This window comes from Callorhinus ursinus, unplaced genomic scaffold (assembly GCF_003265705.2).
Source record: "Callorhinus ursinus isolate GAN/ISIS: 27379988/994484 unplaced genomic scaffold, GSC_fseal_2.0 scaffold5, whole genome shotgun sequence".
NCBI classification, from domain to species: Eukaryota; Metazoa; Chordata; class Mammalia; order Carnivora; family Otariidae; genus Callorhinus; species Callorhinus ursinus.
Genome location: NW_027397067.1, coordinates 45,543,405 through 45,568,353, shown reverse-complemented (window position 1 = coordinate 45,568,353; position 24,949 = coordinate 45,543,405). Strand labels below are relative to the sequence as shown.

The 24,949-nt window shown below is 33.8% G+C and overlaps 1 protein-coding gene across 12 annotated transcripts in view; it reads right to left on the bottom strand.

Annotated features, from left to right (window-relative positions):
• VPS13B (vacuolar protein sorting 13 homolog B) overlaps positions 1 to 24,949 on the bottom strand; it is a 746,502-nt gene that overhangs the window by 604,195 nt on the left and 117,358 nt on the right. For all 12 annotated transcript variants that reach the window (XM_073893025.1, XM_073893022.1, XM_073893023.1 and 9 more), the window contains one exon: positions 9 to 190. In XM_073893025.1, the coding sequence (XP_073749126.1) occupies positions 9 to 190 (182 nt within the window). The remainder of the gene's footprint in view (positions 1 to 8; positions 191 to 24,949) is intronic.

Genomic DNA, 24,949 nt, shown 5'->3' with positions numbered 1-24,949 from the left:
GCTCTCACCTATAGTTTGGAAAACTTCATTCATCAAAGCTTCATTCACTGATAGAGAGCTGACATTCCCAATATGAGACCAGCTTTGATATATTGCTTGCAGCAGAAGTGTCTGTGCTCTTGTAGCTTGAATTGTGAGATTTGGAAGTTCAAATATACCTTCAGTTATAGCAATCTGAGATCTTTTGGTCCTGCATAAGAAAAGAGAAGGAATAACAGTATAGTAAATAGCACTTACAAATAGCAACATAAAAAATGAACTAGGTTGTAAGAAAAAAAAGTAGACATTCAAACTATTTTACATATAATTAAATCAAATAGATACGCAATTTCACAATTTAAATTTCACTATTTCAGAAACTTAAAATAAAAACACAAAAGTAGTGTCCATACATACACATTCATCACACACACACACACACACACACACACATTGTTCAATTATAATTTTTCAACCGAGACAATCTTCAAAGATTAACAATGAAAATAATGCTAGTTAACATGAAAATTTACTACCAGTTCTGCATTGTTCTAAATATCCTGTATCTATTAACTCAGAGTAAAAATACAAAAATTTAAATCCAGGGATTCTAATCCAGAGCCCTCTATCCTGTACTTCCTCTCATAAGTTTTTATGAAATATTTACATTATACCCAGGTTCCTATTTGACAGTAAGAGAAAAATTTTTTTAGAATCTCTGCCCTGAAATATCTAATTCACTGATGCCTTACTCATCTGGTTATTTCTTTGAATGAGGTACCTTATATAATTAAATTTTCCAAATAGCAAAGCTTCAAAGTAAGAAAATAATAGGTCTGCGAACAACAAAATGATAAAGTTAATGAAATATGCAAGGTAAAGTGGAAAAAAGAAAAATCAAGAGAAAGAAAAAAAATTAGAATGCTACTATGGTAGACTCAGTCACCCTACTCTCTCTCAACCCCATAAATCTCTACCCTTTATCATCCTGCCAACAATATCCACACAGAGTACTGAGCATCTCTTGTATAAAACCTCAGAAGCCATGATCAAGTGGGATTCCTTCCAGGGATGCTAAGATGGTTGAAAATCAACAAACCAATAAACATTATACACCATATTAATAAAGCTAAGGATAAAAATCACACTACCATCTCAATAGATGCAGAAAAGGTGACAAAATTCAACATCCATATGATAAAAACTCTGAACAAAGTCAGTATATAGGAAACACGCTTCTACATAACAAAGACCATATATGACAATTCCATAGCTAACATCACACACAATGGTGAAAAGCTGAAAGCTTTTCTTCTAAGACCAGAACAAGACAAGGGTACCCACTTTTTCCACTTTTCTTCAACATAGTCTTGGAAATACCAGCCACAGCAACCACATGAGAAAAATTTTAAAAAGGTATCCAATTTGGTATGTTAAAAGTAAAACTGTCACTATTTCCAGATGACATGATACAATAATATAGAAAATCCTAAGGAATCCAGCAAAAAAAAATTTTTTTAATAAATAAGTGCAGTAAAGCTGCAGGATAGAAAATTAATACGTGGAAACCTGTTGCATTTCTGTACACTACTAATGAACTAGCAGAAAGATAATTTTTTTTTTTTTATTTGAGAGAGAACAAGCAAGTGAGCACAAGTGAGGGGAAGAGACAGAGGGAGGGGGAGAAGCAGACTCCTCACGGAGCAGGGAGCCCAACACAATCCCAGGACCCGGCGATCATGACCCCAAACCAAAGGCAGATGCTTAACTGATGGAGTCACCCAGGCACCCCAAAAGAGAAATTAAGAAAATACATTTACAACTGGATCAAAAATAATACCTAAGAATAAATTTAACCAAGGAAGTAAAAAACTGCACTCTAAAAACCTTATACACTGATGAGAGAAATTAGAAAATGACAGAAATAAATGGAAAGATATACCATGCTGATGAAAGAATTTTATTAACATATGCTGTTAATATATATAAATTAGATATTGTTGTATCTTCAAAGCATTAATATGGTTAAAAAGTCCATACCGCCCAAAACAATCTACATATTCAATGCAATCCCTATCAAAATACCAATAGTATTTTTCACAGAATTTAAATAATCCTAAAATCTGTATGGAACCACAAAAGACCAAATAGTCCATGCATTCTTGAGAAAGAAGAGCAAAGGTAGAGATATCACATTCCCTGATTTTAAACTATACTACAAAGCTACAGTAATCAAAATAGTATGGTACCAGCATAAAAATAGACACACAGATCAATGGAATAGAATAGAAAACCCAGAAATGAACCCACAACTATATGGTCATTGGAAAAACAACAGTCTCTTCAATAAATGGTGTTGGCCAAATTGGACAGCTACATGCAAAAGAGTAAGACTGGACCACCTGTTTATACCATACATAAAAATAAACTGAAAATGAATTAAAGATCTAAATGTGAGACCTGAAACCATAAAAACCCAACAGGAGAACATAGGTGAGGGGCACCTGGGTGGCTCAGTCAGTTAAGCGTTGACGCTTGACTTCGGCTCAGGTTGTGAGATCAAGCCCTACATCAAGCTCCGTGCTGGGCATGGAGCCTGCTTAAGATCCTCTCTCTCCCTCTCCCTCTGAACTTTCCCCCCACCCCAAACCCTGGCTCATGGGTGAGCACAGGCTCTCTCGCTTTCTCTCAAAAAAAGAGACAGAGAAAGAGAACACAGAACATAATTTCTTTGACAATGGCCATAGAAACATTTTTCTAGATATGTCTCCTCTGGCAAGGAAAACAAAAGCAAAAATAAACTACTGGGACTGCATTAACATAAAAAGCTTTCACACAGCAAAGGAAACCAAAAACAAAACAAAAAGGCAACCTACTGAATGGAAGAAAATATCTGCAAATGAGAGATCCAATAAAAGGTTAGAATCCAAAATATACAAAGAACTCATACAATTCAACACACACACACACACACACACAAAAAACAAATGCAATTTAAAAATGGGCAGAGGCCATAAATAAACATTTTTCCAAAGGGACATACAGATGGCCAACAGACACATAAAAAGACAGTCATCATGGGTGCCTGGGTGGCTCCGATGGTTAAACATCTGCCTTCGGCTCAGGTCATGATCCCAGGGTCCTGGGATCAAGCCCTGCATTGGGTTCCCTGCTCAGCGGGCAGTCTGCTTCTCCCTCTCCCTCTGCCCCTCCCCCTGCTTGTGCTCTGTCTCAAATGAATAAATAAAATCTTAAAAAAAAAAAAGACAGTGGGGGGGAAATTGGAGGGGGAGACAAACCATGAGTAGAAACAAACTGAAGGTTCTAGAGAAGAGGGGGGCGGGGGGAGGGGTTAGCCTGGTGATGGGTATTAAAGAGCGCACATACTGAATGGAGCACTGTGTGTTATACGCAAACAATGAATCATAGAACACTACATCAAAAACTAATGATGTAATGTATGGTGATTAACATAAAAAAAATAAATAAATAAAATTTTTTAAAAAGACAGTCATCACTAATCATTAGGGAAATGCAAATCAAAACCAGAATGAGATACCACCTTATACCTGTCAGTATGACTATTATTAAAAATAAATAATAAGTGAACAAGTGTTAGCAAGAATGTGGCGGGAAAAAGAACTCTCCTGCACTGTTTATGGGAAAGTAAAGTGGTACAACTATTATGGAAAACAGTACAGAGGTTCTTCAAAAAATTAAAAACAGAACTACAATAAGATCCAACAATTCCATTTCCATTAAAAAGAAAAAAGTAATCTTGCCATTTGTGACAACATGAAAGGGTGTTATGCCAAGTGAAGTAAGTCAGATAGAGATAGATAAATACCATGTGATTTCACAAAAAAAGTGGAATGTAAAAACAAAACAAAACAAAAAAAAAAACGAACAAACAAAACAGAAGGAGACTCGTCAATACAGAGAACAAACTGTTGGTTCCTGGGGCAGGGAGCAGGGAAAGAAGGGCAAAATAGGTGAAGGGGATTAAAAGGTACAAACTTCCAGTTATAAAAAAGTCTCAGTGATATAAAGTACAGCACAGGGAATATTATAAGATTATACAAGCTTTGTATGATGACAGATATCAGCTAGCCTTATGTTGATCATTTCATAATGTACAGTTGATGCTTCAACAACAGAGGGATTGGGCCACTGACCCCTATGCAGTCAAAAATTCACATATAACTTTTGACTCCACAAAAACTTAAGTACTAATAGCTTATTACTGACTGTAAACCTTACCAATAACATGAACAGCTGATTAACACATATTTTGTGCATGTACTCTTACAATAAAGCTAAAGAAAGTATTAAAAAATCATAAGAAAATAAATTTACAGGACTACACTGTATTTATCAAAAACAATCCATGTATCAATGGACCTGAGCACTTTGAACCAGTCATGTTCAAGTGTCATCTATATATAAATGTCAAATCACTATGTCGTACACCTGAAACAAATATTGTATGTTAACTATATTTAAATTTTTAAAAAGATAAATTAGAAATCCACAAATCCAAAAACTGGAGATTCAACACTCAGTAAGTGCTAAAACAAGTAGAAAGAAAAAGTCATAAAGATAAAAAAAAAAAAGACAAACAATACAATCAATTAACTTGGCCTGATACTTTACATGACACACCCCTGCCAACAACAGCAAAATATGCATTCATCAAGGCAGGCTACATTTAGTCCACAAAAACAAGCATCAATAAAATTAAAAGAAATGATATCATACAAAGTGTATATGCTGATCGCTATGTAATTAAACTACAAATGAATAAAAGGTATCTGTAAAATGCTCAAATACTTGGAAATTAAAGAAAACATAAAACAGAAACAGGACAAAAAATTCACAAAGTCAAACAAAATGTATTTTTTGAAAAGTTATCAAGTGATTTTAGAAAAGGACACTGAAATAGATTACAGAAAAGGTCAATCTACAATTTATATAGCTAATCAAGTGTTCCTGGAGAAAAGAGCAAAACAAATAGTATACAGAAATATATAACAAGGGGCGCCTGGGTGGCTCAGTTGTTAAGCATCTGCCTTCGGCTCAGGTCATGATCCCAGGGACCTGGGATAGAGCCCCGCATTGGGCTCCCTGCTCTGTGGGAAGCCTGCTTCTCCCTCTCCCACTCCCACTGCTTCTGTTTCCTCTCTCGCTGTGTCTCTCTCTGTCAAATAAATAAATAAAATCTAAAAAAAAAAAAAAAAAGAAATATCTAACAAAAAAATCTTGCCTAAAATAAAGACTTAAATCTACATACTAAGCATACAATGAATCACAGAAAATACTGATTAAGAATGTTCATTATTGGGGCACCTGGGTGGCTCAGTCAGTTAAACGGCTGCCTTCGGCTCTGGTCATGATCCCAGGGTCCTGGGATCGAGCCCCACACCAGGCTCTCTGCTCAGCGGAGAGCCTGCTTCTCCCTCTCCCTCTGTCTGCCGCTCTGCCTACTTGTGCTCTCTCTCTGTTAAATAAATAAATAAAAATCTTAAAAAAAAAAAAAAAGAATGTTCATTATACAAGTAATACCAAAAAGATAAAAAATACTGTGGGTAATGTGGAGGTACCAGGACTTCTCCAGAATTTCTCCTGCTTTCTATTATCCTCCCTAATCTGCCCACTGCTGTCTAGTAAAAGCAATGTGTGTATGTAACTCACCACTAGAGGAATATAAGATTTCAAGCAATAGCCCTATATGCTTGGGATACAGATCGAATCTCATGTCAATGATTACCTTTTTATTTCCAGGTATGTTTAAATTTCAGTCATCTTTCAAGTCAATGGGCTCCTTTTCTAGCCACTGTTTTTGCAGCCAACAACTTCCACACTAATAAACCTAATACCCTTCAGAGTCAAGACTGGGGTATTACTTTGTAGTTCCTACGTCTATTTAAAAAAAAAAAAGAGCCAAAATGTTGATGCTGGGGATTTCAACTGTTTTGGCCCAGGAAGAGAGGTCTGTCTTCAAGCTTCATGTTAAAGCTAATTCTCCAGAAATCTATAAAATCAGCAAATATCTATTAATTGCCTACTCTGCTGCAGTCATGTACTAGCTACTTAGGAAGTATCTTAGCCATTTTAAGATATCAATGAACAAAATGAAAAATTAAAATCCTAGTGTCCTCACAGAGCTTACAGTCTAGTGGGAAGGCAGATAAAAAGAAATCAATACATATAATCATAAATAATATGAGCAAGTTAGAATACAAATGCTACTGGAAATATAAAAAGTAGAACACGAAATAGGAATTGAAGAGGAAGCAATTTCATAAAAGTGTGTAGATTAAAAAAAAAAAAAAGATCTAGTTCCAAGCAAAACTCAAGCCGACTTGAAGGAGGTAAGAGACAGGTAAGTGAGTATCTCTAGAAAGTGATTCAAGCAAATAAACAATCTATGAAAAGTTCCTGAGGCGGAACTGGGCTGGCGAATCCAGTCAATGGCAAGGAGGCCAATGTGGCTGTTGCAGTTTGATAATAACCTAATTCACTAATTCAATTGGTTTTCTATGGGTTCTACCCATAAGAAATACCTGAATAGGCTTCATACAGCCATTGATCTTGAGATTTCATCTAAGCCTGACTCCAGAGTGTTCAATTTCCTGAATTTATTTGTATTTTTAAATCTCTAATCTTTCACTCTACTTTCAAAGTTTTTCATATAAGGTACCAGATGCAGGACATGAAATTTTAAAAATCTATGGTCCGATTGTGGCTAAATCACTTTTTTATGCTTTTAAAAAAGAATTACATAAACTTTACTGAGCTTCACTTTCCTCTTTAAAAAACAAGTATAAAAAAAAAAACCCCAAGTATAATAACCCCTGCCCAATCTACCACAGATAACTGTGAAAATCAGTAACATTTAATAGATACAAGATTCTTCACTAAAATCTGAAGAGATAGGAAGTGTCTTAACACTCAAAGAATTCAGAGTCCACTTGTAAGACAATTAAACCAGTAATTATAATTTAACATAATAAATGCTAAAACAATGTTATATAAACATTCCTGTGAGATACACCCAAGTCTGGAGGAAAAATGCAAGCATTTGATTTAAGCTGAATCCTGAAGAACATGAAATCATTTCATTAAAAAAACTTTTTTTATTTAAAGAAAAAAAAAAGTCATCCCACTTCAAAAATGGTCCGAAAACATTAACAAGAAACTTACAGAATATGAAAACAGGCATGACCAATAAACATGAAAAAATTCTAAGCCTCCCAGCAAAAAAGAAATTCAAATTAAAACAATGGTGGACTCTTTTAACCTGTCATGTTAGCAAAACCTCTCTGACTCTAATTCATCTTCTAGGATTATCTGAAAGGAATTTTCACTTTTAACACTGTTTGCCATGATATTTAAAGTATTTAAAATAGCCTAAGCCTAAGACAATCTCATTGCTGAAAAGCTATCATGAAATATGGGTGAGTAAAGAGATATATAGTTGCATTACAATATGATCACCCACACATAAAAGTATGTCTGCATGTGTCTATACGTTGACATTAAAAGTTCTGTCTAGAGGGGCACCTGGGTGGCTCAGTCGTTAAGCGCCTGCCTTTGGCTCAGGTCATGATCCTAGGGTCCTGGGATCAAGCCTGCATCAGGCTACTTGCTCAACGGGAGGCCTGCTTCTCCCTCTCCCACTCCTCCTGCTTGCCTTCCCTCTCTCGCTGTGTCTCTGTCAAATAAAATCTTAAAAAAAAAAGTTCTGTCTAGAATTTTTAATAGTTATTTCTGTAAGATGAGAGTGGAAGATGACTGATGTCATCTTTTCCTTTCCCTATATAAATGTCTATATTGTTTAGCTTGGTCCTTTAAGAAATCTCTATTATATTTAGAGAAATCTTTTTTTTTAATTTTTTAAGAAATTACAGTATTTCCAGAATCAATTAAGGAAATCCTAAACTATGTCAAAATCAATTAATTTCATAAAACATTTTTAAAATACCAAGATATTGGGGTGTTTGAGGGGCTCAGTCAGTTAAGCGTCTGACTTGATTTCAGCTCAGGGTCTTGAGTTGGAGCCCTATGACAGGCTCTACACTGGGCATGGAGCATGCTTGAGATTCACTCTCTCTCTCTGCCCCATCTCCCCCACCGTGTGTGCATGTGCACAAGTGTGTGTGTTGGCTCTCTCTCTCAAAAAAAAAAAAAAAAAAACCAAAACCAAGATATCAGCATTAAATGTATCAATCTACCTCCACTCCCTGCCCCAACACTGGATTATCAATTTCTTACCTCCTCATTGAAATAAACTTCACTTAAAACCTCCCTAAAGAGGAATGGCATCAGCAAAAATGGCAGAGTAAGGTACACTAGTCTCTCTCTCCATAAAAGCCACAAAAATCTGGCAAAAACTCTCAAGAGTTAACTTTTTCAAAACTCTGGAAACTAACCAAAAGCCAGCAATGAACAGGGAACACTTAAAAAAAAAAAAATGCATCTCAATCTCAGATCAGTGAGTTTTGTGGTGTTTTCACTTACCCATGTTGAATCTCCTACCCTTCAGCCCAGCAGTGTCATTTAATACTCCACATTCCCAGTACAAGTAGTGGTTAAGAGAGAAAACAGACCTTATTCACAAGGAATTGTGGGTTTTGCTTTGACCTGTCTGGTAGCTACCTGGAGGATCAACTCAATGAGCTTACTTTATCTCTTTTAATTCAGAACTTTCCCAACACTAAAAAAAAACAAAAAAACAAAAAACAAAAAACAAAACAAAACAAAACACGACCCAGGAGCATTTGTAGAAAACATTTACAGGCAAATGTACTGCATTAGTCTTTACTTCCTGGGACAAGGGATAAGAGAAGGGGCAAAAAACAGATTAACCAATATCTCGAGGGAGGAAAGTCTGGGAAGTGTTGCTTTAGAGAATGAAAAGGTTAAAAAGTTCCAAAGTCTTCCTGGGAATATGGAAGGCCATACACTCGCTCAGGGGCTGTGCACTTGCAGAGCAAAGACCAGAGAAAGGCCTTGAGCTCTCATCCCCCACTGACTTTCAGAGTCTGCACAAGGAGAGAAGGCTGAATTGTCAACTGCCTGGTTGAGTTTTGAAGGCATTCCCAATCAGAAACCATGGAAGCCACGTGGCAGTGGATGAAATATTCACAGTGCAAAAAGAAAGACTGTCAATCAACAATTACCCTAATACCAAAGCTAGACAAAGACAAGAAAGTAACACACCAATATCCTTTGTGAACAAAAATCCTCAGTAAATACTAATATATCAAAAGAAATTAAAACATTACACAATGTAACAACTAGTATTTTTCCCAGAAATAAAAGAGCATTTCAACATTAGAAAATCAATCAATGCAATACACCCTATTTACAGAAGGGGAAAAATCATATACATCTCAACTGACACAGAAAAAGCATTTGACAAATATCCAATAGTCTTGCATGATTTAAACACTCAACAGACTAAGAACAAAGGCAAATTCCTCAATATGATATAGGACATTTATGAAAAAACACACAACTAACATCATACTTAGTGATAAAAGACTGAAGGTTTGCTCTCCAAGATCAGGAAAAAGGAAAGGATCTCTGTTTTTGCCATTTTATTCAACATTGTAGTATAGGTTCTAGCCAAGAAATTAGGCAAAAAAAATAAGTAAAAGGGCATTCAAAGTGTAAAGGAAGAGTGGCGCCTGGGTGGCTCAGTTGGTTAAGCATCTGCCTTCAGCTAAGGTCATGATCTCAGGGTCCTGGGATTGAGCCCTGCGACGGGCTCCCTACTCAGTGGGGAGTCCACTTCTGCTTCTCCCTCTCTCCCTCCCCCCACTCACACATGCGCACTCACTATCACTCACATAAACACATAAAATCTAAAAAAAAAAAAAAAAAAGTGTAGGGGCACCTGGGTGGCTCAGTTGGTTGAGCGACTGCCTTCGGCTCAGGTCATGATCCTGGAGTCCCTGGATCAAGTCCTGCATCGGACTCCCTGCTCGGCAGGGAGTCTGCTTCTCCCTCTGACCCTCCCCCTTCTCATGTGCTCTCTCTTATTCTCTCTCTCTCTCTCAAATAAATAAAAGCCTTAAAAATAAATAAAAAATAAATTTAAAAAAGTGTAAAGGAAGAAGTAAAACTACCACTACTTACAAATGACATAATCTTATATATTGGAAACCCTAAAGCGCGCGCGCACACACACACCTCTGTTAAAGCTAATAATTCAACTAAGTTCTAAGATACAAGGTAATTACACAAAAATTAGTTATATATTTACACTTACAATGACAACCTGAACAGGAAATAAAGAAAACAATTCCATTTACGATAGCAACAAAAAGAATAAAATACTTAGGAATAACTTAACAAAGTAGTACAAGACTGTTGCACTGAAATCAACAAAGCACTGTTGAAAGAAATTAAAGAAGGGATCTAAATAAATGGTAAGAGATGTTTATGGATTGAAAAATTGATTATTAAAATGGCAGTACTTCCCAAACTGATTGATAGATTCAATTCAATTCCTATCAAAATCCTAGGTGTCTATTTTAAATGAATAAAGTAATCCTAAAATTCATATGGACTTGCAAAGAACCCTGAAAAGTCAAAACAATCTTAAGAACAAAGTTCAAAGACTTACACTTCACAATTTCAAAACTTAGTACAAAAATAAACAAAACAGTGTCATACTGGCAGAAGGATAGACATATAAACCAGTGACCTAGAACTGACAGTCTAGAAATAAACGCCCATGTCTATGTCCAATTGATTTCTGATAAGGGTGTCAAGACCAATCAATGGGGAATGAATACTCTTTTTTTAATTGATATATAGTTAACATACAATATTACATTAGTTTCAGGTGTATAACATCATGATTTGACAATTCTATACATTCCTCAATACTCATTGCAGTAAGTGTAATCACCATCTGTCACTAGGGAATGAAGAGTCTCCTGGAACAAATGGATATCCAAATACAAAAGAATGAAGTTGGACCCCTACCTTACACTATATATGAAAATTAAGTCAAAATTGATCAAAAAAATAAAACTATAAACTCTTAGAAACATAGTTGTAAATATTCATGATCTTAGATTAAGAACAGTTTCATAAATATCATACCAAAAGAAAAAGCAATAAAAAGACAAAGATAAATTGGACCTCATCAAAATTTTAAAATTTTGTGTATCAAAGGCTACTATCCAGAAAGTGAAAAGATAATAAAATGGAAGAAAATATTTGTAAGTCATGTATGTAAAAGAGTCTACTGTCCAGAATATGTATAGAACTCCCAACTGGGTCACCTGGGTGGCTCAGTCGGTTAAGTGCCTTCAGCTCAGGTCATGATCCCAGGGTCCTGGGACAGAACCCCGCATCAGACTCCCTGATCAGTAGGGAGTCTGCTTCTTGCTCTTCCTCTCCTTCTGCCCCTCCACCAACTCATCTTCTCTAACTCAAATAAATAAATTCTCAAAAAAAACAAAAACAAAAACCCACAACTCAACAAAAAGATATACAGCCCAATTTAAAAATGAACTAGAACAGGGGCACCTGGGTGGCTCAGTCGGTTAAGCGTCTGCCTTCAGCTTAGGTCATGATCTCAGGGTCCTGGGATCGAGCCCCTCAGCAGGCTCCCTGCTCAAGGGGAGGCCTGCTTCTCCCTCTCCCTCTCCCCTTCGCCCCTGCTCATGCTCACTCACTCCCTCATGCTGTTTCTCGCTCTCAAATAAATCTTTAAAAAAAAAAAAAAAAAAAAACAAATGAACTAGAACATGAATGACATTTCTCTAAAGAAGATACACAAATGGCCAATACATACATTAAAAAATACTCAACATCATTTCGGAAATGAAAATTAAAACTATATTGAGCTGCCACTTCACACCCACTAGGATGGCTATATAAAAGGGAAAAAAAATGAAAAATAACAAGTGTTGGCAAGGATGGAGAAGAATTATAACCATCGTACAATGGAGGAAGGAATGTATAACACTAAAGCCACTGTGCAAAACAATCTGGCAGTTCATCAAAAAAGTAAATAAAGAGTTACTATATGACCCAGGAATTAATATCTCTACATATACACCAAGAGAACTGAGATCATGTTCATATAAAAACTCATAAATGCACGTACATAGCAGCATTATTCTCAACAGTTCAAATTTGAACAACCCAACCAAACAATCCAACCAAGAAATGGATTAACAAAATGTGGTACAAGAAATGGATTAACAAAATGTGGTATATATCCATACAAAAGACTATTACTTGGCGATTAAAAGGAATGGAGTAGTAATAATTGCTACAGCACAGATAAACGTTGAAAGCATGATAAATGAGAGAAGCCAGGCAGAAAATGTCACATTGTATGATTCTGTTCATATGAAATTTCTAAAATCATGGAGACAGGGTTTCTTTTCTGGAGTTCTGAAAATGTTCTGGAATCAGATAATGACAATGACAGCAAAATGGTGTAAAAATACTAAAAACCAAAGAATAGTACAATTTAAAATAATTAAAATAGTGAATGTTGTATCATGTGGATTTTATCTCATTAAAACAAAAAAAAATCTCCCTTAAGTACTCAGAACTCTGTTCCTAGGAACAGTGATCTAAGTAAATATTGCTTTCTCTCACTCAAAAATATCAAAACAACAAAAAGAAAATCACCCAGCTCTCTTAATTAGCATGTCAGGCAATTTAAATATACAGTCGCACATTAATAAGACACATATCACCTTATCCATACAATTTTCAAATATGTAACAGCAATATGTGGCTCTACCTAGATTTACCCTTCAATCCACAATCCTGATCACACTCTGCCAGAAAGCCAAAGGACTGAAATGAACAGACCAAGAAACAAATATGCACTGAATAAGAGATTCTATAAACCAAACAGGTAAAAGAGCAGACATCAAAAGAAATAGAAAGAAAAACAAAAAGGACCCAATTCACAAATTTATCATGTCATTATTGTTCCTTTTGTTTTCGTAACATTGCAACCGTTTTGTAAATCATTTTTATTTTTAATAAGCATTTAAAAATAGAGAGGTATTTCTCTCTATATTATGTTCTCAAAAATTCCTGACCAAAAAAAATGTTATGAATGATAGTAAGTAAAGAAAAAATTTGGAACACCTACAATATAAAAATGTACAATTAAATTAGCTACTCTAGCTTCAGTTAGAAACATTATAGAAAGTCCTATGGTGTAGGAAGAGCCATGTTCTTATAACTACAGCAATAATCATTTATAAGGCAAAACTGAAGTTGGGATTCTTTTTACAAGTGAGCTTTACTCTTTCATAACAAATTAAGCTACCATATATGGTATTCTAACTTTCAAGCCATCATTATGTTATATAAAATGGTTCCTAAACGTGTAACATAGACTTGAATAAAATTTAAACTTATGCAAATTCAAGAAGATTAATTTATTCTACATTTAATAATACCCAAGGGTAGGGGGCAATTCTCTCCTTCAGATTCAATTTAACATCAAAGGAAATAATTCACTTTGTACAAAAGCCAGAATTCAATAATAAACAAATAAATTATATCATACACGAAGGACATGTTTTTGTGGTTTTATTTTCCAGCTGTAGCCGACCACAAATAAAAGTACATTTTATTATGCTTCTGCTAAGTACTCCAGTAGCATGTGAACTAAAATGAACTATTTAAAAATAATTTGGCAAAAGTTGGTATATTATACAATGTATCTGTTAGTGTAATAGTATCAATGAAGAGAGGTTTCATTCCCTTTTGTTTTGGTCAACTCTGAAATATTTCTAGTAGGTTAGCAAATACAAAAAAATAATAAATCCCATGTTTCCATTTCATCCAACCCAATTTGTCTAACCATAACATCATACCACATTTGCTTCAGAAATTTCTTAACAGATCAATGGCTTTTACAACTTTATTTATGCTATTTGGGAGGCTCATTAAAATGTAGTGAATATGCACAATAAAATTTTCCTTGTGGTTTATGCCACTACAGATTTATTTAATTTCTTTAAAAAAAAGTTCAATCAAGTTCATATGAAAAATATCTAAGAAATTCTGGAATTACTTAAAAAAATCACTAAACCAACTTTTTAACACTTAAATTGATGAAAAAATTATTTAACAAATGCCTATTTCACATATCACAGAAGTGCTAGTCTGAACATATGTTCACTTTACAGAATAGGTTTAAAAACTATCAATTCAAACATTACTCTCTAGGGAAAAATAAATCCTAATGTAACTAGTGGAATAAACAACTCATTAAAACTCAACTTGGACAAACTCCAGGATAAATTTAGGGAAATAGAAACAAGTAGGTCTTGATTGTGTAGTAGCAAAGACTGAAAATGAATATGCCCTAATTAATGAATACTTTAAAAGATTCTGCTTATACCATCTGCTGACAAATTATAATACAGAGCTGATGAAATTTCTGGACCAATCTGACATTTCTTTAATGAAAATTCTACCTTCAAAATTTTAAATAAGGAACGTGGAAATAGTTTTTACTATTCGATGTAAAGGAATTAAAACAATCCATTCATGTTCATAGGTAAAATTTTTGCCATATGTACACTTGAGGAACAGCCATCCTCTTAAAATCAACACACCTCATAGCAACTGAAAGAATATCCTCAGCAACAGCTGGATCTAAAGATTTATACAGAGTCCCCAAATGCAAAGTTTGAACCTACAAATTGGTTCCAAAAATGTATTTTTGTTATTACTCATATCCTGTACAGTAAAATAAGATTAGATCACTTTTTCCAAAACAAAATGAGTACAAAACTTCACTAACTCAACTTAGAAATAAAGCAGTTTAAAAAGCTCAGAAATTTGTATTTAGTTCTGTATTCAATGACTATTTACCTTACACAATACATCAATACTCAATGAAAAGAAAAAAAATATTTTAAATTAAATAGTAGGTAAAATGAAAGGTTAAAGCTCCTCTTTCCTTCTGATTCCACTTCAACCCAATACAAACTACTTGTTATAAGTCTAGCATACACAACTACAGACCTCTTTTGATTTAATGCATTCATATACACTTAAAATTTAAGGGATGTGTTTGTGTGTTTGTGTGTGTGTGTGTGTGTGTGTGTGTGTGTGTGTGTTGTGTGTATGGGTCTGTCTATAGTCTGCTTTTTATGACTAAACGACATTCTCAGAGATAAACCCTTTCTACATTAGTACACACACTTCTACAGTGATCTTTTTAATGCACGCTTCATAATAGTTTGAACCCAGTTTCACATTCATCAGCAGTGTATCAGAATACCCCTTTTACAATATCCTCACCAATATTATATTTTTTAATCACAATGACTGTAGCATTTGCAAATAACTATAAAATGCAAATTATATCTTGTTATATTTAGATACAAAACGTTCACCATTTTTCAAATTTCTAAACTATTACTCCAATTTAAATATTAGATAAAAGAAAAAGTAAAACTTATCACTAAGATAAAAATATAATCAATTTCTGATTATTATAATATACAATGTCCAATATTGTACAATGAACTATGGATGGTAGCAAACAAAATACAAAAGGAGCAAAACGTTCCTTCATTTTTCTCATCTCCTAGACAAGTTATTCAATATAAACAATTCACTTACTTAAGTCAAATGTCTACTCAGGAAAAAAGAGAAGGGAAGTGTGTTTATAGAATATATTTTGTTTGTAATAACATTCAAACACAACCTTGAGAATTCTGATTAGAAAAATCACTAAAATTTTAGTTCAAGTTCAGTAATTAAAGTCTCTGGTTTTTTCCTTTGACCAAGAGCACATTTTACACATATGTAAGTAAACAGGAGACAGACTTGGTTGTCAAGAACACTTACAATCTAAAACCTCATCAATCAGACAACCAAAAAAAAAAAAAAATGAAATCAGTGAAGAAATTACCAGCTGCATGTCAATAAGTATTTATTTTCTATCTACAATAGATTCAAGGTTTTAAAGATAAATGTCCTCTATAGAAAAAGATGGTCCTTATGGAGTTTAAGTAAAAAGAAAGGAAAGCTGTTAAATAATCACACAACCCAGTGTAAAAATCACTTCTATGAAAAGTGCAGTGAAAAACAGAAACAATATCCCATGAAGGAATATATTAGGGGGATGTAACCTCGTCAGAGGAAAGTGTCAATTTCCAATACCTTTGGGGTAAGTAAAAGCTGTTTAGGCTATTGACTAGTGAAACAATATGGTGAAAAACCTGGCTGAAAAAAGAAACTGAAAAAGGCAAAACGTGGAAGGGGCTAAGGAGGAAAATATTCAGATGAACATAGATAGCCAAGAAGGGGCTAGATCACGGAGGACATTGCAGAATGTTTCAAAGATTTTAATCTTTACTGTAAAAGCTATGAGAAGCAAAGTATTTTAGGCTGGAGGAGGAAGTAATTACAATTATCTTCCAAAAACAAGTCAATCAAACAAACCTGGCTACAGATGTATAAGGGTTAGCTGGTGATTAAGACCCATGAAAAGATGCTCAACATCACTCATCATCAGGGAAATACAAATCAAAACTACAATGAGATATCACCTCAGACCTGTCAGAATGGGTAAAGTTAACAACACAGGAAACAACAAATGTTGACAAAGATGTGGAGATAGGGGAGCCCTCTTACACTGTTGTTGGGAATATAAACTGGTGCAGGCACTCTGGAAAACAGTATGAAAGCTCCTCAAAAAGTTAAAAAGAGAACTACCCTACAATCTAACAATTGCATTACTAGGTATTTACCCAAAGGATACAAAAATACTGATTCAAAGGGGCATATGCACCCTGATGTTTATAGCAGCACTATCAACAATAGCCAAAGTATGGAAAGAGCCCAAATGTCCATCAACTGGTAAATGGATAAAAATATGGTATAGATACACAGTGGAATATTACTCAGCCATCAACAAGAATGAAATCTTGCCATTTGCAACGTAGATGTAGCTAGAGAGTATTATGTGAAGTAAAATAAGTCAGTCAGATAAAGACAAATACCCTATGATTTCACTCATATGTGGAATTTAAGAAACAAAACAGATGAACATAGGAGAAAGAAAAAAATAAGAGAGAGGGAGGCAAACCATAAAAGAGACTCAAACATAGAGAACTGAGGGATGCTGGAGGGGAGGTGGGCAGGGGAATGGGCTAAGTGGGGGATGGGTGATAAGGAGGGTGCCTGTGATGAGCACTGGGTGTTATATGTAAGTGATGAATCACTAAATTCTACTCCTGAAACCAATATCATCCTATATATTAACTAGAATTTTTTTAAAAACTTGAAACCTTAAGAAAAAAAAACCTCTCTAAATACTTAGATAATCAAGAAAGAAAAAGCGAAGACTGCATCTTATTCATAATGGGACTCCAGGGTCTACAACACAAGTTTTCAAATGATAGGTGCCAAAATATTATTTTTAAAACAAATAAATGAGTCATTAATCAGATGAAACTTGAAAAAAGCTAAGTATTAACAGATTTATCTAGGAAACTGGCAATTTTTTTAAAGTTATAAATCATAAAAAAGAACACAAAGTTATTATTGAGAACTTGCTAATAGTCACCAACATGCTATTGGTGGCTGCATCACTAATTAAAAGATGTCTAGAACCAGGGACTTCTCTCTCTAGATCCACCATATCACCTTCCCTAATCCTTCATTTCCACATCCATAAAATAAAAAACAGATAACTTGTCTATTGTGAGGTTCAAATAAATCCCTGCATATAGTGGAATTAGTGAAGTACAAATGCTATACAAGAGCATTATCATGCTGTTCTTAGAGATTATCTTCTGCCACTAGGTATGCACTATACGATCTTTTGCATATGAGGACCTCCAATGATTATTTGTTCCTAAATTTCAAATTAATATATAAAAAGAGATTAAATCAAACACAGTTAAGAAATTTAGAGGCAATGATAAAAAAAAACCCTTAAGCTAAATTGAGTGATTTCTAACCAAAACATTTCCCTTTTAATATACTAATAACTTAGAATTCTTTTGAATATACTCTTAAGTTTCAGTTCCCAAAAATAATGAAACACAGACGTATTTCAAAGATACTGTCACTAGAATAAAATGTTGTCACAAGATAATATTCTCCTGCTGTTGTACATAGACAAAACCAAATACGGGGGAACAGCTAGCATAATTCTTCTCATAGAAAAAGATTTAAGTCTTGTAATAATATTCTCCAATATCCAAAAAATCAAATTTAAAGTCAATAATGTAAGAATGAATTATAAATGTTCATTTGGGTACCACTAAACAAACTATTTTACTAAGTTTAAAACTTTTAACAAGAGACGAATCATATTTGCCTATACAACTTCACACCCAACTGATCATAAAATTGCATGTGGAAAATATCAAGTTTTCCAACAGGAAAATCAAAGAAAACCTTCTGTTCTCATTGGACCAACACTCTCTGGTTGTTAACATGTGTTGCATGCTCTTCATGCGCTTACTTAAAAAAATCAAAGAGAAAACTCTGATATAAAGACAGATGTTATTTACCTACAGTAGTGTTTTTCATGTCTTTTTAATCTTCCCCACCCCATCCCCCACAAACACACTCAAGAACTATAAAATAAGGTATTTTTCAACTGGTCATTTACTTAAACACATTATATAAAATCAGAACCACAACATGACAAAATATAAAAATTGAGAGGAGTTAACATAAAAAATTGTTCTTTCAAGGGAAATTTAAAACAATAATGCATTAATATTCTAAGTAAATGTACTTTATTAGCAAAATATAAAATCATTAGTAATACAATGACAGGATTTATAATTTCATAATTGAAAACTGTAGCTAAAATATTGCCAAGTGCTGAAATCAACCAAACTAAATCCCAAAACAGCACAAGCAGAGACTTAAAAGTTAGTACTTAGAAAGAGACAAATAGAACATCTGATGAAAACATGCTCAGAACCAATCATGTTATTTTATTAAATTTAAGATTCTGGACTATTCTTCATATAAAGATTACTTAAGAGGCATTTTATTTTAAAATGTGTTATTAAAAATCATTCATTCAAGACAAATTTACAGAAAAATCAATGACATATCTGGGGGAAAACATTCATAATTAATAAAATCTAGATTCACTTCTATTCTCTATTTTTCAACTCCCAAAAGAGCCATAAATCTATATACAGTGAAACTACTCTTTCTGATATGAACAAACTGGTAGTTCAGACTGCAAATGCAATTTAGGTCAAATTTTCACCTTGATACAAATACAAGGCCGTAAATTAATCAAATTAAAATACACAGACAATAGTAAAATAAGTTTTTTAAAAGTTTTAATCTTGTTAAAGAGTTAGACTATTATGCTTGTTGTCACTTAAAAGAGTCCTATGATATCTCACATGTTAAAATTACATATCTTTTTCTATTTTTTTTTTAAAGATTTTATTTACTTGAGAGAGAGAGCATGAGCAGGAGGAGGGGCAGGGAAAGGTGCAGAGGGAGAAGCAGACTCCCTGCTGAGCAGGGAGCCCCAAACTGGGGCTTGATCCCAGGACTCTGGGATCATGACCTGAGCTAAAGGCAAATACTTAAGTGACTGAGCCACCCAGGCGCCCCTCTCTTTTTCATTTTTATTATTCTCTTTAAACTATGCTTTTAAAAAAAACCTTCCTAAAGACACTCAATGAAATGAAAATATGTGAATGTGTATGTACATGTAAAAACTTACTATTTAATAAGTCTGAACTACCAGTTTGTTTATATCAGAAAGAGTAGTTTCATTGTATAAATCCATATATATTATATTTATGGCTCTTTTGGGGAGTTGAGACATAGAGAACAGAAGTGAATCTACACTTTATTAATTACAAATGCTTTCATTTATGAATGTATGAAATCTATGTACAAAATCTTTTATTATGCAACTGAAAATGCTATGAGCCTCAGTCTGGCAGCAGTGTGCTAGAGAAATCCCAGAAGCCCTAGTGAAAAGAATCAGTTGTCTGATGAGTTTGGGTGAAGAATGGAACAACAAAGCAAGAAACAGTGGGTTTGCCAGCTAACAAGCTAATCAGTCATTCCCTGAATCAAGATAGGCATTATCTCTTTTCACGAGCGAACTGCCCTCCTCAAAAATTTGACCCAGTGTAGGGAGAGAAAAAAGGGCTGACTGCAAATAGACAAGAAAGAAATTTGGTGGCTGACTGTATATATCTGTACACATAAAATTGCTGAACTTTGCTATATTTAAACTATACTGTTTTTAAAATGAGAACTAAGTTAATGAAAACAGGAGTATAATTCATATAATAATCCATTACAGAGAACTTTATAAACCACATACTACACAACTCTAAAGTACTATGAAAGCTTGCTATAATTATATTTTCGGGTGTAGCCAAACCTCTAAATAGTTTTCCTTTTTCTTTACTCACAGGGATTCTATAAAAATAAAAATATTTTGAGAAATTTCTCTTTCTTTTTCATTTTCATGAAGATTAAATGAGATACTGCATATAAGACTCTTAGCACTATTCATGGCACATATATGCTATTATTATTAATATTAATTTGGTATTAAAAGTTCCCCATCAATTTCTCACATACTACTTGCTTACATATGTTGAAAAATAAATCTGTTCACGAATTTTTAATAAATTATATCCAAATTAGATATAACTATTTCTCAATGAATATAAAAAGTAATTATCAGAATGAGACTTGATTACAAAGTAATGATACATTTTGAGTGTTGCCCCCCAAAATTAATCTCAGTAATTTATAATCAAAGAGAACCTATCTTTTCATGACTATACATAAAAACTTTACAATAAAAAAACTTTTAATTACAAAGAGTTTACATATTTCTGAGTTTTACTCACACTATACATTATAATGTATAAAAATGGATATTAAGAGTATAATGCAAGGATACAAACTTAAAATATGTGTATTTACAAATAGATTTCAAAGGCTCTAATATATGTTGACATCTATAAATATTGGAGATTGTAATACATGTGAAGATAACAACTGAAAAAAAAAATCAAATTTTTGGAAAAGCTAAAATCCAGAATTAGCAAGTATACTCTACAAAACCATAAATAACTGCAGAATGTTTGCAAAAAGCTGGAAAATAAAACAATGATATATTTAACTGACATATTCAATGAATTTTCATTTATCTGTAGGAACTTGTATTTTACCTCCTATTACTGGTTGCTCCACCACTAAATGGTTTTCAGTTCAAATAGGAATCACTAACAAGAAAAGAAAAGCAAACTAGTTCAAAAATATTATGCAATCAAAAGCTATGTATGTACCTGAAACTAATATAACACTGTATGTTAACTACACTGGAATTAAGATCAAAAACAAACAAACAATAAACTATGTAAAAATCTCCTTCCAAGGCTGAAGATAGCAAAAAGGATAATTTTATATAATTGGATTGTAAAAGACAATCTACACTGCCTCTTAAACCAATTTTTCCCATTTTAAAATTCCTTTAAATAACCCCATAAGGGCAGGTATCTTGCCAATTTTTTTCTTCTCTAGCCAGGGTCATGAAGAATATCCGGCACATAGTGGGCATTCATCACCTATCTGTGAAACAGACCAGAATGAATGAACAAAGAACAATATCAAGTGTGCAAAAAGGCAAACAGTGGAAAAACTCACTAGAGTTTAAAAAACAAAAAATTGAAACTGACTGGGAACACTTTTCACAAAATTGAAGAAAATATGTACCCTGTCTGTTATGGTTATCCTTCCCTGTTTTAATCATCCAGATAAGGATACAAAAGCATTAATCATGAAAAAGTTAGTAGAGGACAAAAACAGAATGCATGAGCAAAACAAAGAAAAGGTCTAAGAAATATGCAAGGAAATGCTTAATTAATAGAAAGATGATTAGGTTAACAAGACCATGCAAGCATACCCCAAGTCATACACACAAAATCCTGTAAGATAGAAGACCAAGTTGTATCATGCACAGAGCCATCTGGCATGTGGTCCACATTGTTGTATGCCTGACCTGAGATTACAGCTCAAATAAAACTATTACACCTCAGTAGATAGTACTAGTAAGACCTAGTCACTTGCTTTCAGAAGTTTGATGGAAACTGAGCTAATTTGCTACAAAGGGAGTTAATGTAATACAGAAGGGGAGGGGAACTATTTCAACAAGCTATCCAAATCAAAAGAGAAAACTGGTATGAGAACAGTTTGTACTATATACTTCCCAAATCAAATTTACCATATGATGTAATGGAGAAATTTATCAGGATAGTATATTTTCATTGTGATCATGCCTACCCATTTCTAAATACGCAGAAATTCAAGTTTGGATATGAAATGGATAAAAGAATTGAGCCAAAGACAAATGAAGATTGCTGTATTTCTCATTCTCAACTGCTCTAAGCTTCTTTAAAAGATCTATATTCTTAAGAACTACAGAGCCATTGTGTAGAAACATGATTTCAGAAGTCATGCACATATTTTGATGAGTTTGAATCTTACTTCGATGAATGAATCAAACCCTGATTCATCTGCATTTAAAGCAGAAACCTGCGCCAGCAATGTATGTCCTGAATTTCAAGAGGATCTGACAGAGCTAAAAAGCAAACAATGCTGGATTTATATAAATCTCAGTCTACCCTGAAATGTCTAACTACGTGACCATACCCAGAACGGTGTTTTATCTGCTTGGATTTGTTAAAATACATTCTCTTTCACCAGATTGTTAAAATTAATGTTAACATCTATCATTAGAGAAATAATCTCATAATCAGAACATTAAGTGCTTTGGTTGAATTAATTTACTACTTAGTAATACCTCAAAGAGCTATATTTCAGTATTCTCTTAGATTTCAAACAGAATAACAGTGAGCACGAGGCCTGTGATAGTATCTTTTTAATGAATAATGCTTACAAAAATTTTGGATTCCCTTAATATTACCTCTTTAAAAAAAATTGTTTTCCAATAATTAACAAGCACTACTGCTAATAAAAAGGTGATAAAACCAGTATGCATATGAATTTTAAAACATGACAAACATATGTACATATATACACACACACACAACATATATATACACACATATACACATATATGTCAGCCCAGATGTATGGGAACCATGAGGTGTTTACAAATTCATTTTATTTTTTCTTTTATTGATATTTATTTATTTAATTATGTTATGTTAGTCACCATACAATACATCATTAGTTTTTGATGTAGTGATCCACGATTCATTGTTTTCGTATAATACCCAGTGCTCCATGCAGTACGTGCCCTCCTTAATACCCATCACCGGGCTAACCCATCCCTCCACCTCCCTGCCCTCTAAAACCCTCAACTTGTTTATCAGAGTCCATAGTCTCTCATGGTTCATCTCTCCCTCCGATTTCATTTTAAAATAGGGACAAAGATCCCAATCTTCCTACTGGTTCTGAAACCTATGTCCTCCTAAAGCCTATCCTGAATAAAATAACCAGATGAAAACCCATTTGCTTTAATCTTTAATCTTCATTTACCTTCATTCTACTCAGTATTGTTAAACTTGTCTATAACGTATAGACTGTCAAGCACTGTAAGTTTTTAAAGAAATTAACTGTCAACTATCTTTAAAACATGTTTTTCTAAGAGAAGACAAGAAAAGATCTCCCTTTACTGTAGAAAGTTATAAAATCTTTCTGCAGAAAAACGATCTAAGTTAGCTCTCCCTGTGTTAAGAGAAAAACTAGGGAAGATAAACTTGTGAACAACCCCAAGAAGTCTAATTTATCTTTCTCCTCCTCCCCAAAGTACAGCTATTCCAAAGACACAATTGATCACTTTTTACATGCTCAAGTTATACCAATTTTTAAGAAAAACTGGGTCAAATGTAAATAATAACTTTTTAAAACAAAAAGCAAAAGATTTAATAAAAGATGTAAACTAAGCTTCTGGCTTGGGAGTTATATTAAGATAGAATCTTAACATTAAAAAACGTTTTCCCATAGAGTTGGAGAAAAATTTGCAAATCACATATACAATAAAAATTTTTTTTAAAGAATTTATTTATTTATTTGACAGAGAAAGAGAGAAAGAGTTCACAAGCAAGGGGAGAGGCAGAGGAAGAGGGAGAAGCAGACTTCCCGCTGAGCAGGGAGCCCGATGTGGGGCTCGATCCCAGGACCTGGGATCCTGACCTGAGCCGAAGGCAGCCACTTAACTGACTGAGCCACCCAGGCGCCCCTACAATAAAAATTTAGTATGCAGAATTCATAAGGAACACATACAACTCAACAGCAAAAATAATCCGATTTAAATATGAGAAAAGAACTTGAATATATATTCCCCCAAAGAAGATATACAAATGATCAATAAGCAATTGAAAAGATGGTTAACATCACTAATTGTTAGAGAAATACAAATCAAAACTACCATGAAATACCATTTCATATTCTTTAGGATGACTATTATCAAAAAACCTAAAATAACAAGTGTTGGTAAAGATATAGAGAAATTGGAACCCTTGTGCATTGTTAGTGAGAATGTAAAATGGTACAGCCACTATGGAAAACAGAGTGGCAGTTTCTCATAAAATTAAACACAGAATTATCATATGACCCAGGAATTCCGCCTCTAGGTATAAACCCAAAAGAACTGAAAACAGATACTCAAACAAATATCTGTACACCCATGTTCAAAGCCATTTTCAATTGCTAAAAGGTGGAAACAACCCAAATGTCCACTGAGTTGAACGAATAAAGCATATACATACAAAGGAATTTTTCAATCTTAAAATGGAATGAATTAGGAAGGAAAGAAAGGAAGGGAGAGAAGGAGGGAAGGAAGGAGTATGTGAGGGAGGGAATAAAAAATTCTCACATATGCTACAGCATGGATGAATCTTGAAAACTTTATGCTAAGTGAAATAAGCCAGACACAAAAGGACAAATACTGAATGATTAAGCTTAC